General features: G+C 47.5%; 1 protein-coding gene across 4 annotated transcripts in view; it reads left to right on the top strand.

Moving 5' to 3' along the window:
• LOC146772936 (rho guanine nucleotide exchange factor 11-like) overlaps positions 1 to 15,323 on the top strand; it is an 896,981-nt gene that overhangs the window by 551,225 nt on the left and 330,433 nt on the right. For all 4 annotated transcript variants that reach the window (XM_085639320.1, XM_085639323.1, XM_085639321.1 and 1 more), the window contains one exon: positions 2,797 to 2,943. In XM_085639320.1, coding sequence (XP_085495446.1) covers positions 2,797 to 2,943 — 147 coding nt within the window. The remainder of the gene's footprint in view (positions 1 to 2,796; positions 2,944 to 15,323) is intronic.

Raw genomic sequence — 15,323 nt, forward strand, 5'->3', positions numbered from 1 at the left:
GTATTTTTCAAGGCAGATTGTTGGATGTTTTATTGTTTGTTTTGTCTTTGGCTCAGCAGAATTCTTGAAGTTGACACATTGGTTAGTTGGACCTTTAAGACTTTGTGTTTTTCTGGCCACCTGTCTTTTTCTAAGTCACCTCTTGTGATTTGTTTTATTAACGGTTTGACACACGTGTCCTCCCAAACAGTTTGTGATGCCACAGTGGGATCTCTATTTGGTCCTGATGCAACTCATGTGCATTACCTTCGAGCTAATTTATAGCTGCTTAGTGCCTCTGCAACTCTCACAACTAACCTCCTGCAATCACTTCAGCTTGTTTCGTGTGTGAGCACCTGGCTCTTTTGATGCAGCCACTCTATTCCACCTTTTTTCCAGACAAACTAGTGTTGAGAACCAAACTATGTGACTCCTTTTCACTCCCATCTTTAATCCTCCTCGCCCCTTGAAAGAGGCGGAGAGGCTCCATTGACTGGACTGTAAAAGAGCCTTAAGCTTTTACATTGATCTACCTAGGACCATTGGGTGGATGCTCAGCTTTTTGTGGGGTTCTCTGAGGCGAAGAAAGGAAAGAAAGTGCATTAAGATGTGCTACGCAGTCCCTGGAAGGTTTGAGAGCCCCCTTCCACCAGGGAGGAATAAGGCAGCCATGACTGTGTTGTCATGATTAGTGCCTGTCCTTGACATCTGTCAGACCTTGACATGGTCAATGAACATGTTCATGAAGCACTAATGCCTTGACCGGACCGACGGGAATGACGTTTCGCCTGTTCGGTCTTTCAGGACTTTTTGGTCTGAACCCACTCCACAGAGCCTCCACCTGGGGAGTTGCTGCTTTGCTATTTGTTCTATACTTGAAGGATCTGTGGTAAGAAGTATCCATAAGAAGAACAAATGACTTTCCTTCGGGAACACTATGTTCGAGGCATGTGTGCTGTAGATACACATGCTTTGCATACTCCTGCCATCTAGTATTGGGTCCAGATGTTTGCAAGTTGTTTTAGATACTAACTGCAGACTCCTCACTGCCTCCCCTCATTTTCTGTGTAGTAGTATCGTTTTTTACCATCTGAAAGGGACCCATATTAGAGATCTTCATGCTGGTACCTCCAGTTCTTATGTACGCTGCACTGAAGGGCATGAAGAGAGTTTAACAATAAAATGATGTTGGAGTGCCGGTGTGACACATATATGCGGTTCCGCTCTGTCACTTTCAGGAAGTTAACACAGAGTCACTAAGCGGCCAACGGGACCACTGCCATGAAAACATCTGGAACCTGTCAGGTGCCTAAGTGCTATTCTAAACGTGAGAATCTGAGAATATCCTCCAGAAAGAGCACAACCGAGGGTAAATCTTTTGTTTACTGTGCATACTGAAGTGTTGTTCCCACTCCCACCCTCACTTTGTTTCTTGGCTGTGTTTCACATCAAAAGATGTGTGGTACTTTTATGCAGTAATGTAGCAAGGGTGCCAAAGGCCCTAATGCGAACAAGAACAATGGGCCCCCATAATCCTCTACTGGGAAGTGAAAACATCAAAATTAGGATGCAGTGTGCCCCTCGCAGCTTTGGGTCCTAGAGCCTCTGCACCTGCTGCACTAAAGGTAGCTATACCCCTGCTTTCATGTAGAACGTGCCACATAACTTGATGCAAATATCGTAGTAATTTGAAGGAATTGCTCACTTAAAAAAAAAAAAAAATGAGTATTCAAATTGTCCCGTGTGCTATATGTACCTAGAAAATGACTTTTTTTGTGTTGCTAATAACTTTAGAGCAGTTTGACGAATCTCCACAAAACTTTCTAAAAAGGTACTCTTCTTTTGCCTAGTTTGTGCATAGAAAGTTCCGGTGTGATCCATCAAGCGGGGTCCCAAAACGCAAAATCCCCATGCATTTTCCATAGACTTTTTTAGACCGCTCTACTGCAAATATTGCTGAACGGAATTATGCCAAATTTGGCAGAAAGCTAGATCGTAGTTCTCAGATTATGCCTTTCGTGATTTGGTGTATTTCCGTTCAGTAGTTCTTAAGATATTAAGGTTTGAAAATATTTGTATTTCTGGACAGTTGAGTTGGTCCCTCGAACCACATGTGTTTTTTAAATGGAGTGTTCGGACTGGCCTAGGTAGCTGTTTTTTTTCTCTTGGTTCAATTCGCTCCCATGGAAGCGAGCGCTCTGATATGGCAGTGCATCATCCCAGTCCAGCTAATGGCTGTCTTCAGTGTGCGTCACGGGATTCTGCTCTTTCATAAGGAGCACGTTCACACACAGTAAGGTCCCTTCAGTGCCCGGGACTAAAACGCCAATATGTCTTTTTTGATATCAAAGTATATTTTGGTTTTAGTCAATGTTTCTATTGGTGAGCTCCCAGCAGCTGCCCAACAATATCTTTTTTTCAAAAACATTACAAAAAAAGCATTGACAAAGCCAAAAGACTGGCAGGCAAACCTTACTTGCTAGTCCTTTTTCTGTTAATGCTTTCCATAAATTTATACATGTAGTGTTTATTTAATTTTTTGCAGTTTCAGGTCCGACCGGAAAATCACTTATTTGCAGTTATTTCGGTACGAAGTAATCTATTGGGTAGTGGTTGATTTATGCCCATTTTGAATGTGTGACCTTGGACAAGCTGCCTATTGTTCAGTTAAAATGCGTGGGTTCAGGTGGTTCTACTTAGTACATTGCCATAATGAAAGGTGACTTGCATTCTGGGTATTCTGTCATTGCTACATTTAGTTTCCAATGGGCTCTTAATAGATATGTACAATCTTAATATTTTTTTATCATGTTACAGAGCTGTTTGTGACTGAGGTGTCTCACTCAAGGATCCTCCGAGTGCTCGATCTCATTTTCTACCAGCGTATGAGGAAAGAGAATCTTCTGTCTCAGGACGATTTGTTGCTGCTGTTTCCCAATCTTCCTGTGTTGATTGAAATACACAGTAAGAGGCTGCTGGGGGTTTGATATTTATTACAATCATTATTTATTGTCAATCTTTAATGTCTGTATTTGACATATTTCAGTTCTTAGTGTACAGTGATTGTGGGGCAGGGTTGGGTTTGCAGGCTTTGTTTACAATACAGTTGCAAATATTTGGCACCTGCCTATCTTACTGATGGGGGCAGCTGAACACGTTGTTCTTCTTGATCCTGAATATTACACCTCTTGGGTTACACAGCAAAGGATAGTACATTCAGCATTGAGTTATATGTATTGTTACTGTATGAGGTGAATTGAGATTGCACACTAATGATAAGTTTTGCAAAAAGAAGCTTGTGGCTAAATCAAAAGTTGTCTGGGGTTCAGAGAAAAGGTGAAGATAACTTCAGACCAGGCTTGTGGATGAATGATAAATCCAGGCAGAGAATATGCTGTTTTCAAATGGACATTTCGAACTGCAGTTTCCTCTTTAAAATAATCCTAGGCACTAATCACCAAACAACAATTCCTCCCATTCACCAATGGGTGGCGCTCTTCATCGGTTATGCTGACCCCAGAATTCAACGACCATAGCATGCCATCGAAAATGGCCCTTCTTCAAAAAGGGAGGTTTCAAACCATTTGTCAACTGCAGAAAGTACATGTTGATCATGGATCCACATGACATTTTCTTGTGGTTCTTTAGAACTGGTCTTTATTCCGAGTCGCGCGACAAGCTCTCTCTGAACTATCTGGCTGTGATCAGGGAGTGGGACGTGAAATGCTAAATTACAGAATACAGGAGGATGTCGCACTTGAAGCAATGTTTTCAATCTTGCTAGTAGTCTAGAAAATGCTCCTGCATCAAATCGCTAGGTCACTTCCAAGCCAAATATTTACCCGAATCCATGTCCTTGGGTAAGTCCAAGTCGTGCTACAAATACACGAAGGCCAAGTGGGATACCTCCACCTCTTTCTGCTCCAGGTCATGCAAGAAGCTGTGTAGTCAACAACCCAAGGGCATGACTTGCCGACATCTTTTGACTCCAAGCACGTCCTCGGGCTGGCCCGACATACACAGATTTTCCCAGGCCGTTGCGGACCAAGGAACAGAAAAAGGCCTTTAAAAAGGCCGTAATGTAAATCTTTAAGTCAATACCACCCCCCTTTGAAATTCCTTTAGACTTCATGATGCCGCAAAGGGCCTCCAGTCATACTTTTGCCATCAGGGTTTTCCCTAGAGCTGGCTGACCTTTCTGGGCCTACTTTCTATATCTCCTCTCTGACTCCTGGCGTCACGCCAGTTCCACCCGCACCGACACCAGCTCCAAACTTCATATACTCCTATGATGGATCTGTAGCTGATGGGGCCCGGGTCAGACATATGTCACGTTACAAATTTGCAAAAGTGCAGCATCCAGCTTTGGAATGCAATCCCATGTTTTTCTTGGCACCAGTACCATAGGAGGCTGGAGGCCCCGTTCATCTCTGATTCAGTCACAGTTCAAGGACGTCAGTGCACTGGTGTCATGTGGTGAGGGCAACCTGTTACCTTCTTGCTATACTGATGCGGGATTGTACGTGGACATACAAACTGCAGGTAGATTGGATAATTCTTGTGAGAATGTGTTAGAATCAACCAAAAGTCCCCCCAGAAAAAAGTACCTCTTTCGCTGTTGTTGTCCAGAGAGCTGTTGAAGTTCTGAAGTTACAGTGCCTACAATAAAAAAGACATCTAATTTGTTGATAAACATCTTACAGCCACCAAATATCTTTGTCTGTCACTGATGTTGCAACACGTAGAGGCCTTTAGGGAGTCCATGCTGCCCATTTTCAGCACTTTACTGGTTCCTTTCAGGCCCCAAAGATCCGCTCTTGCCTCTAGTCCTACATTTGCAAACAGGTTACCCTTTGCGCCATCTGAACCCCTGGAACCTTCTAAAAGTTTAGCACAAGCTTAGGTGTCGACTTCGGCAGCACCAGCTGCTCTGGGTTCCTTAGCATCAATGCCGACTGCCAACGCCGGAGTAGGATTTGCAGCCCAGTTTTCCTTATTACTGAGAGCAGAATCCACCACAACCTTCACTGAGAACGTACCCAGCTTCCATCGGAGCACAGCCAACTGGCAACCATTCAGATTGTGATGCCTTTCCCTTACCACAAGGTAGGGCTCAAACTTTACTTTATTCTTTTCGGCACTGATTCAAACAGTGACATTTTCAAAGAAGGGAATTATTTTGTTATCCAATATAATGCGGAAAATTGGTATGAAGAATTACAAGATGCCAGTGGCCTGGATACTTCTCCAGGTACTGGCCTCTGTTCTCCTCCCAGTCCTGCCAAGAAAGCACCTCCTACACTAGATCCTCAACTCCCTACCATTGATGTGAAGACTGATATTCTGACAGGTACTCAATCCTGGTCAGGGTTGAGTATCTCTATTACCATTTAATGAGGCGCTCATGGATATCTTCTAATGGACTTGGGCAAAATCTTGTTCAGGACCATCAGAGAATAGGCTGGTTATTTGGCACTTTTGTCCAGCACCAGGCGACCCTGACTTTCTCGCACAATATTCTACACCAGAGAACTTCGTAAAAGAACAGCTTTTGTTTGCAAATACAATTTTTTCTTTCACAAATCATGCTCTGCATTTGGTGAGTGCCAGCTGCCTTCTGGGCCTCTACTCCAATGACTAATCAAACTCGATGGCTCAAGTATTTCCTGCAGTTCCAGATCATCTCAGGGCTTCCCTGACCCAAGCTATCGAGGATGACTGCGTCACAGCAAAGTTTGGTTCGAGGCATGTGGGCTGCTGAATTCATATCTGTGCATAGATCGCCGCCTAGTGTTGGGTCCGGATGTTTGCACGTTGTTGTCCTGGAAGACTCTTCGAAGTATCCTGAGATAGGTGACTCCTCCCCTGGACCACAGTGCGCATGGGCATCCTCTCCATCCTCAGATTGTTTTTTTCCGCCATTGGGTTCGGATGTGCTTATCTTGACTCAAGTTAGGAAAATGTAGTTTTCAGGCCAAAAGGCCTCTAGCTTACGTCGGTACTGTTCCCGATTGGTATCGACAGTTTACTTGCTAGTTTAGCGACCTTCACAACTTTTTCGGATCCATTTCATCCGACCAATGACCCTACATCGACGATGGAATCGAGGACCCCATTCAAGCGGTGTCCTGTTTGCCACGCGAAATACCCACATATCGACGTCCATCCGGTGTGCAACAAATGCCTCTCACCGGATCACGACGAATCGAAATGTATGGCCTGTGCCCGATTCAGATCCAAGAAAACTCTCCGGAATCGACGAGCCGCGAGACTTGAAGCGCAGCAAGCGGCGCCGGCCCCGACCAACATCTTCAGCACCGAGGACGAAGATGTTGAAAGCGTGGAAAACATACCCTCCAGCCCCGCTTCCGAACACGGTTCCAGATCGGAAGAAGTGGATGAAGAGCTTTTTCACAGGGAAGAAGCCGACGATGAGGTAGGAGACTACGATGAGGCCTTAGGGGCCGAAGAAGGTAGCTCTGGTGACGAGCAGGGCCTACCCGTCCAAACGGAGGATATCACAGTGCGTCCATCTACGGCTCCAGTCGAGGGATCGCCTTCGGGCCTTACCCAAGATCAATCCCGCAGTTCTTCGGCCCCGCCCTCTGGCCCGGCCTCGGACATCCAGCGAGAGCCATTATTACCCAAAAAGACTGGTTTCCCTTCCATGAAACCGAAACCAACCGTCACACCGGTTCAACAGAAACCGAAAGTGAAACTAACAATGGTCGGCTCGAGGACCACTACACCTTCGACGCCAGCCAAAACCGTTGGCTCCGACCGCACCAAAAGGGACTTCGGTGCCGAACTCGCTGCAGCCGATGTCGGCACCGACCCAAAGAGAAAGGCCATCGGTACCGCCAAAGCGCCTCGGCCCCCGGCACCGAAACAATCGGCACCGACCACCAAGGTTAAAATGGCCGCTGCGTCGCAATCCATCTCGAAAGCAGCGACTACGGTCCAATCATCGACGCCGTCGACAGCTACTACCTCTCCTCGACTCGATGACCCTGTGTCTCCAAAGAAGTCCACTCCTACCTCTATAGAACCACTCGGCGCAAAACAACCGTCGGAGTTCTCGGTGCGACAAGTTGCAGCGTCCTTGCAACGTATCAGAGAAAAGGCAGCCCTCCAGCCCACGTCGGGCTCCGAGCCGAAAAAGGCTCAAAAGGCACCTTCGGCACCAACCAACATCACCTTTGGTTTGCCACCATCCACAGCGCCAAAACTATTCGAGATCAGAACTCGTGTCACCCACACAAGGTCCCCATCTACTGAACACTCTCCTACTGGGACATCACCGTCCCACTTCATCGACGCCGACACCGGCAGGCTCATGCTCCGCAAGCGGAAGATCACTTCCGAGCAAGCTTTGGACTCTTACAGAACCCCGCTGAAGCAAAAACTGCCGTCAGAATCGGAACCAGTTCTTTATGAACGCCTCCACACCTCTTACCCAGATCCACAGTCCTTCTCTCCCACGCACTCCGACACGGACGCCATAGAGGACTACATGGGTGATGACACCACCTACCCCAGGGATATGGACCCTGAAGGCCAGCAGGACCCTGATCAAGCTTGGGATGACCCTGTAGACCCGGGTGCCACTATGGATACCCAGGACACGCAGCTTTATGGCGCAAAAACATCTCCCACAGAGGACACTGCTGCATTCAACGCCCTCATTGAACGTGCCGCAGCCAATCATGGAGTGCAACTCCACTCAGACACAATCGAGGACGATTTCTTGGTGGACACTTTCGCATCCTCAGAAAAGACTGTAAAGACTCTGCCCATGTTGAAAGGTGTCCTCAAGCCAGCAGAGGACATTTTCAAGGAAACAACCAGGGCACGGGTAATAAACCCCAGGATCGAGAAAAAATACAAGCCCGCACCTGGGGACCCTACGTACATTAGAGGCCAGTTACCTCTGGACTCCATCGTAGTTGCTAATGCTCGCAAACGGGCACACTCGCAGACAACTGGTGATGCTCCTCCCCCGGACAAAGAGTCCAAGGTGCTAGAGACCTCCGGCAAAAGGATTGCAGCCCAGGCGGCAAACATATGGCGCATTGCCAATACACAGGCGCTCCTAGCTCGCTACGATCGCTCACACTATGACACGTTAGAGTCCCTACTCCAACATCTACCAGATGAGTACAAAGAGGCAGCGGAGCTCCTCATCAGGGAGGGACAACTTCTCACAAACGCATCCATTAAGTGTGCACTGGATGCCGCCGACACAGCTGCGAGAGCAATAAACACCAGCGTCATGCTACGACGACACGCCTGGTTACGAATCTCCGGATTCAAACCTGAGGTTCAAAATAACATCCTCAATCAGCCTGTCAACCCCGACTACTTATTCGGACCAGAAGTTGACACCACCCTAGAAAAGATCAAAAAAAAACCAGACACTGCAAAGTCTATGGGGGCTCTGCAAACGCAGACATTTCGTAGTGGCTCCTTTCGTCGACCCGGAAATAGAGGAGTGGGTAGAGGACAGGGGTCACAGCAAACCTACAATAAAGGGGGCACACAGAGTACCTACGATAAAAACACCCGAGGTGGATATCGTGGCTCCAGCACCAAGGGCAGAGGACGCGGTTACTGCAATACCAGGTCCTCCCCCAAAAACAAACAGTGACGCCCTCTCCCTTCCCCCCGACCACATAACACCTGTCGGGGGAAGACTCCAGCGGTTCCTGTCCACGTGGAATACCATCACCACGGACAGGTGGGTCAAAGATGTTATCCAACACGGTTACTGCCTCGAATTAACCTCCACTCCACTCCACCCACCATACCGCCAAAGCACCGTCCTATGTCCTCAGAGCACTTAGCATTATTACAGCAGGAAGTGCTAAGTATGCTGCAAAAAGGCGCAATAGAGGTCGTGCCCGTCCACCAGCAAGGGACCAGCAAAGGACGGGTCACTCAGACCTATACTAGACCGGAGACCCCTCAACCACTACATTCTCTCAGAGCATTTCCATATGCTCACCCTACAGCAGGTTCTCCCGCTGCTCAAACAGGGAGATTTCCTAGCCACGCTCGACCTCAAAGATGCATATTTCCACATACCCATACACCCGTCACACAGAAAATATCTCAGGTTCACTATTCAGGGCCACCACTACCAATTCAAAGTCCTTCCCTTCGGCGTGACAACAGCACCCAGAGTTTTCACAAAGTGCCTAGCTACTGTGGCTGCACATCTACGGAGGCAACACATTCACGTCTACCCTTACCTGGACGACTGGCTTATTCAGGCAAAGTCAGCCCAGCAATGTGCCAGCCACATGTCCCGCACCATTCACCTTCTTCACAGTCTGGGATTCTCACTAAATTACCCAAAATCACATCTCCAACCCGCACACGTACAACAGTACCTAGGTGCGACCATAAACACCCTGGCAGCCACAGCTCAGCCAAATTTAGTGAGGGTCAACGGCATGCAAATGCTGATCTCCAAGTTCAAACCCCAACACTCTCTTCCTGCGCGAGTGTTCATGCAGTTGATAGGCATGATGGCCTCCTGCATCTTCATAGTCCCGCACACAAGACTACATATGCGCCCGCTTCAGGAGTGCTTGGCACGTCAATGGAATCAGGCTCACGGGCAACTAAAAGACCTAGTGTTGGTGAGCAGTCGGGCATACAACTCTCTGCATTGGTGGAATCCACAAAACCTTTGCAAGGGCCGACCGTTCCAAGAGCCTGTTCCACAAATCATACTGACAGCGGACGCGTCTCTCCAGGGATGGGGAGCTCATGTACTCCATTACACAGTGCAGGGACTATGGACAATACAACAAAAGAAGATGCACATCAACCTTCTAGAACTGATGGCAATCTTCCTGGCAATGAAAGCCTTCAAGGTACACTTGTGCAACAAAGTCGTGTTGATCCGGACGGACAACATGACTGCCATGTACTACATACAGAAGCAGGGAGGAACGCACTCTCCACAGTTGTCTCATCTGGCTCAGAGCATGTGGAAGTGGGCCATTCAGAGGAACATATTCCTCATGGCGGAACACCTCCCCGGCAAGGACAACCAGATGGCGGATCTGCTCAGCAGACACAGCCACCAGATGCACGAGTGGGAGCTACACCCGTCAGTACTCCAACCGTACTTCCAACAGTGGGGTCATCCAGAGATAGACCTATTCGCCACAAGCGAAAACGCAAAATGCCAAAGCTTTGCCGCCAGGTTCCCACATCCACAGTCGCAGGGCAATGCGATATGGATGAACTGGTCCGGCAGATTTGCGTACGCTTTTCCCCCAGCGCCGTTGATACCGCTGGTGGCACGCAAACTGCGACAACACTCACTAACACTCATCCTGGTTGCTCCAACATGGGCACGCCAGCCATGGTACACCACCCTTCTGGAACTTTCCGTGGTGCCGCATCAACGGCTGCGGATCAAACCCGCGCATTTGACGCAGAACCATGGAGAAATTCAGCACCCAGATCCGCAACAGCTGAACCTGGCGATCTGGCTCCTGAAGTCCTAGAGTTTGGCTACCTAAACCTGCCACCGGACTGTATGGAGATCATTAAGGAAGCTAGGAGACCCACTACCAGAGCTTGCTATGCAGCCAAATGGAAGAGGTTTGTCATTTATTGCAATAACAATGACATTAACCCGCTAGACGCATCCATTCAAAACATAATCTGTTACCTCTTACACCTATACCGATGCAATCTGGCCTACACCTCAATACGTATCCATTTAACCGCAATAGCAGCCTATCTCCAAAACAGGCAGCACCTCTCTTTATTCAGAGTGCCTGCCATCAAAGCCTTCTTGGAGGGACTTAAACGAGTAATTCCCCCAAGACATCCACCAGCACCAGTGTGGAACCTCAACTTGGTCCTCACCCGACTGATGGGTCCACCCTTCGAACCTCTCCACTCATGTGAGATTCAATTCCTCACCTGGAAAGTAGCTTTCCTAGTGGCAATCACTTCGTTGAGAAGAGTTAGTGAACTCCAGGCACTAACCATTCAAGAGCCATTCATACAGGTTCACGCAAACAGGGTCGTACTACGTACCAACCCCAAATTCATGCCTAAAGTTATATCGCAGTTCCACATGAATCAAACGATTGAACTGCCTGTTTTCTTTCAGAATCCACAAAATGTCGCTGAAAGAATGCTCCATACACTAGATGTTAAAAGAGCCCTCATATACTATATAGACAGAACTAAAAACTTTAGGAAGACAAAACAACTTTTCGTTGCCTTTTCCCCACAACACAAAGGCAACGCCATCTCCAAAGCAGGTATAGCCAGATGGATCGTTAAATGTATTCAAATTTGCTATCAAAAGGCTAAACGCACATTAACAATTCCCCCACGAGCCCCCTCAACACGTAAGTTAGGGGCCTCCATGGCTTTCCTGGGAAACATTCCTTTACATGATATATGTGGAGCAGCCACATGGTCCACTATACATACATTTACCAAACACTATTGTGTAGATGTACACTCAAAACAGCAGGCAGCTGTAGGACAGGCTGTTCTCAAAACTCTTTTTCAGACCGCTGCAGCTGACACTGGTAGCCGCCGCTAATGGGAGGTACTGCTATGTATTCTATGCACAGATATGAATTCAGCAGCCCACATGCCTCGAACTGAATATGCTACTTACCAGTATGCATCTGTTCTTGGCATGTAGGGCTGCTGACATTCATATCGCCCACCCTCCTCCCCGGCGCCTGTAGCAGCTGCAGCTCTCAGAATTGCTGTATAGCATGGTCATCACTTTCTGTATCTACTCCATCACTGCCACAATGGCGAAAAACAATCTGAGGATGGAGAGGATGCCCATGCGCACTGTGGTCCAGGGGAGGAGTCACCTATCTCAGGATACTTCGAAGACTCTTCCAGGACAACAACGTGCAAACATCCGGATCCAACACTAGGCGGCGATCTATGCACAGATACGAATGTCAGCAGCCCTACATGCCAAGAACAGATGCATACTGGTAAGTAGCATATTCATTACCAAAATCCAGAGCACTACATAAGTATTGTATTTTTGGTCTGCCAATGTAGCAGATCCGACATTTAATTTTCAAAGAATCCAAAGTTTATTGACACGCAGGTCAGTATCAGATGAGAACAAACAAAAAAGATGTGTGTCTTCGAAAAGACAACTTTTTCAAGGCTGTCAATTTAAAAAGCAATTGTTACATAGTTTGTAATAGGGTCTGGTTGGGACACGAAGACTGCCTAGACCGAGCAATGTTGTACATATTTGGCACTAGAGTGCCACACATGGATGAGGTCTAATGGCTTCTCAAGGGATATCCAGACATCTTTGATGAACATGCTGGTCATTGCCTCTTGTCTTTTTGATAATAAGGCAGATTTGTCCCTGAAATGTGTAAAGAAAGCAGTGTCATAGCACATTCCTTGGATTTTTCTGCCCTCACCACACAATTTCACCGACTTCGTAGCAGTATTAGGGTGTTCCATTTTCTCCAGCATCTGACCGTTCTACTAGCACAACAGGCCTTTCAGCCTTTTCTTGGGGGAGACTGTGGTTCACAAAAACATCAGGAACAACACGCAACTTAGTCCCACGCCATCTACAGCCTCAAAACCTCTTTATTGTTTTCCTGACAGCACACAGCTAGCCTGGCGGATGCAGGATTCGCTATTTCCACCAAAGGTGTCAAGACATTACTTTAGACAAGTGGTTCCTCCAAATCCTACAACAAGGCTATGCCCTTCCATTTCTTTCTATTCCGCTGCACCTTCCACCACCATCAGGACAGTTGACTGAAGACCACCTGTTTCCCTTTCAGCAGGAAGTGCTGACCCTTCTGTCTAGGGGGACATAGAATGGGATCAGGCATCAGAGGTAGGAACTGGATGTTTCTCCCACTATTTCCTTGTGCTGAAGGGCAGAGCCCTTCCTCTAATTTAACATCTTTGCCCTCTTAATACCTCACAGTGGAAGGACAAATTCAGGATGCTAATGCTAGCCCTGGACCTGCCTGCCTTAGACCCTGGAGTCTGTATGGTGGCATTGAAGCAGTAGGAATCTAATTTCCATATCCTCATCTGACTTTATTTTAAGGATTATTTTCATAAAAATTTCAATGTCTGGTGTCTTCCATAAGGTCCATAGGCACTTGTTGTGGTTCACAGCGGGCCATGAGCATTTTCAGTTTGCACTGTTCCCCTTTGGCCTCACCATTGCCCCTCGGGTGTTTGTGAAAGTGATGATAGTGGTTGAAGCACACCTTTGCAAATTTCCGGTTCTAGTGTTTCCCTTCCTCGATAACGGACTGTTGGAGGTGCGCTCGCCCCAAGCAGCTGCCAACTACCTCCTGACAATGGCAAATCTTCTAACATTGTTGAGGTTCACTATCAACGGGCCGTAGTCACATCTTACTCCCTCGCAAATGCTCCTGTTCATTAGAACCATTCTGGATACGGTGCAGTCTTGCACCTGTTCCCCGGAGCGGAGAGTCCAGGATATTATGACTATGATCATAATGTTTCAGACTCTATCCTGGTCACTGAATCCACGCACAAAGCTGGACACACACTCAACCCAATTTTTACCTCCAGCGACCGGGTCATATTCAACCACCTCACAGAACTCACTCGGTCCACCTACACCATCATTCACTTCACATTCTCCAGCGCTCAGCATACAACCACCAAGCATCACAGCTGCTCCCACCACAGCTGGGGCAAGGTAACAGAGACACAGTGAACTCGGACCCTCATCACCACCCAACCCAAAGCTTCATCAGACCTAGATCAGGCTGTCCACAGCTTCTTCACCTGGATCACCAAATGCATCGACTGAGTCTCCCCGATAAAGCCAGCAAGAACCAACAAGACCTCAAGACAAGTCAGCTGATACACCCCAGAGCTCAGAACCACCAAGCTCAAGTGCTACTGACTCGAGAAACTATGATGCTTCACCAGTAACCCCTTCAACAAAGCCGCTCACAGAGCAGGCCTCACCAGTTACCGCCTATGCATCAAGAAAGCCAAGAGAGCAGCGATATCAGCCCACATATATACAGCAGCCAACCACATGAAAGAATTATTTAAAACGGTCAAGGAGTATTCCAACCCTGCAGCCACAGAGAACACATTCCACCCTTACCAAGAACTCTGTGACACCCTTACGGACTACTTCCACAGCAGGATTGCCACAATCTACAACAACTTCGACCCACAACCCACAGTTTTCAACCTCAACAGCCTCGACCACACTAGCCAAACGCACACCAGCTAAACAATAACCACATGGACCTCACTCACCACACAGACAACCATGGCCATAATAAATAAAAAAAATCAGTTTTATTAGTTTTTAAAGAAGCATGAACGTGGTTAAAGCATCAACAGTTCAGGACCAGAGACATTGCCAAATATACATCAACATCACATGCAATACATATGGGGGCAGCATAGGAGCGCAAAAGGTGTTGCATGGAGCAAAGAACAGGCTAAAGACATGGACTTCTCAATGCACAGGAGACATTACTGAGCGTTTGTGGGTTTCTTACTGCGGGGTTCACGACATGTGGCGTTGGCAGAGGCGAAGTCCGTATCAAAATCAACAACAAAAGGAGAAGAAAAGAAGGGGGGGTGGAAACATTGGGACAAATCAGCCAAACTAGGGTCTGCCCAGCCCTCCCCTATCCCCCAAATGAAACAACACTGTACACATTTCCTATCAACGAACCCATCAGATCCTAATTTGTTTAAGGGGCTAGCATGGCTGTATCAACTTGCATGGCTTTTGTGGAGTGGTAGGTTAGGACTCTGCATCCGGTTTATCTGCTCTCGCTATAGCTTCTGCATTGCTCATTTTGGAAGCCATGTAGTATAGTGTCCCAGTTTGCGGCAATAGGGATCTTGCGTAACTCTAAAGTGTCTTCTTAGTGTAACGCAGTAGTCTCAGCTTGGGCCCAACCACAACAGCCATAATGTCATCCATCCACTCTGGTGCACCCCACCAACCCTTGCCCACACCATTTTTTAAACCTCTGAACCAATTAAATCAGCACGGAACTCCCCTGCATCCTCAACACCTCTATCACCCGGCAGCCTTCCGGGACAGATGGAAACACGCAGACATCAGACCACTCCTAAAGAAATCCTCCTCCTATGATCTCACGAACTCAACAATTATTGACCGATCCCTCTGTTCCCTTACCCTGCCAAAGTACTTGAGAAGGCCATAAACCAACAGCTCAACGAATATATGGAACAAAACAACCTGCCTGACGTCTTGACTTCCGGGATCCCGAGCCAACCACAGCATGGAGACTGCACTGATTGCAGCCATAGACGAC

The sequence above is a fragment of the Triturus cristatus genome, chromosome 12 (assembly GCF_964204655.1).
Source record: "Triturus cristatus chromosome 12, aTriCri1.1, whole genome shotgun sequence".
Taxonomy (NCBI): Eukaryota; Metazoa; Chordata; class Amphibia; order Caudata; family Salamandridae; genus Triturus; species Triturus cristatus.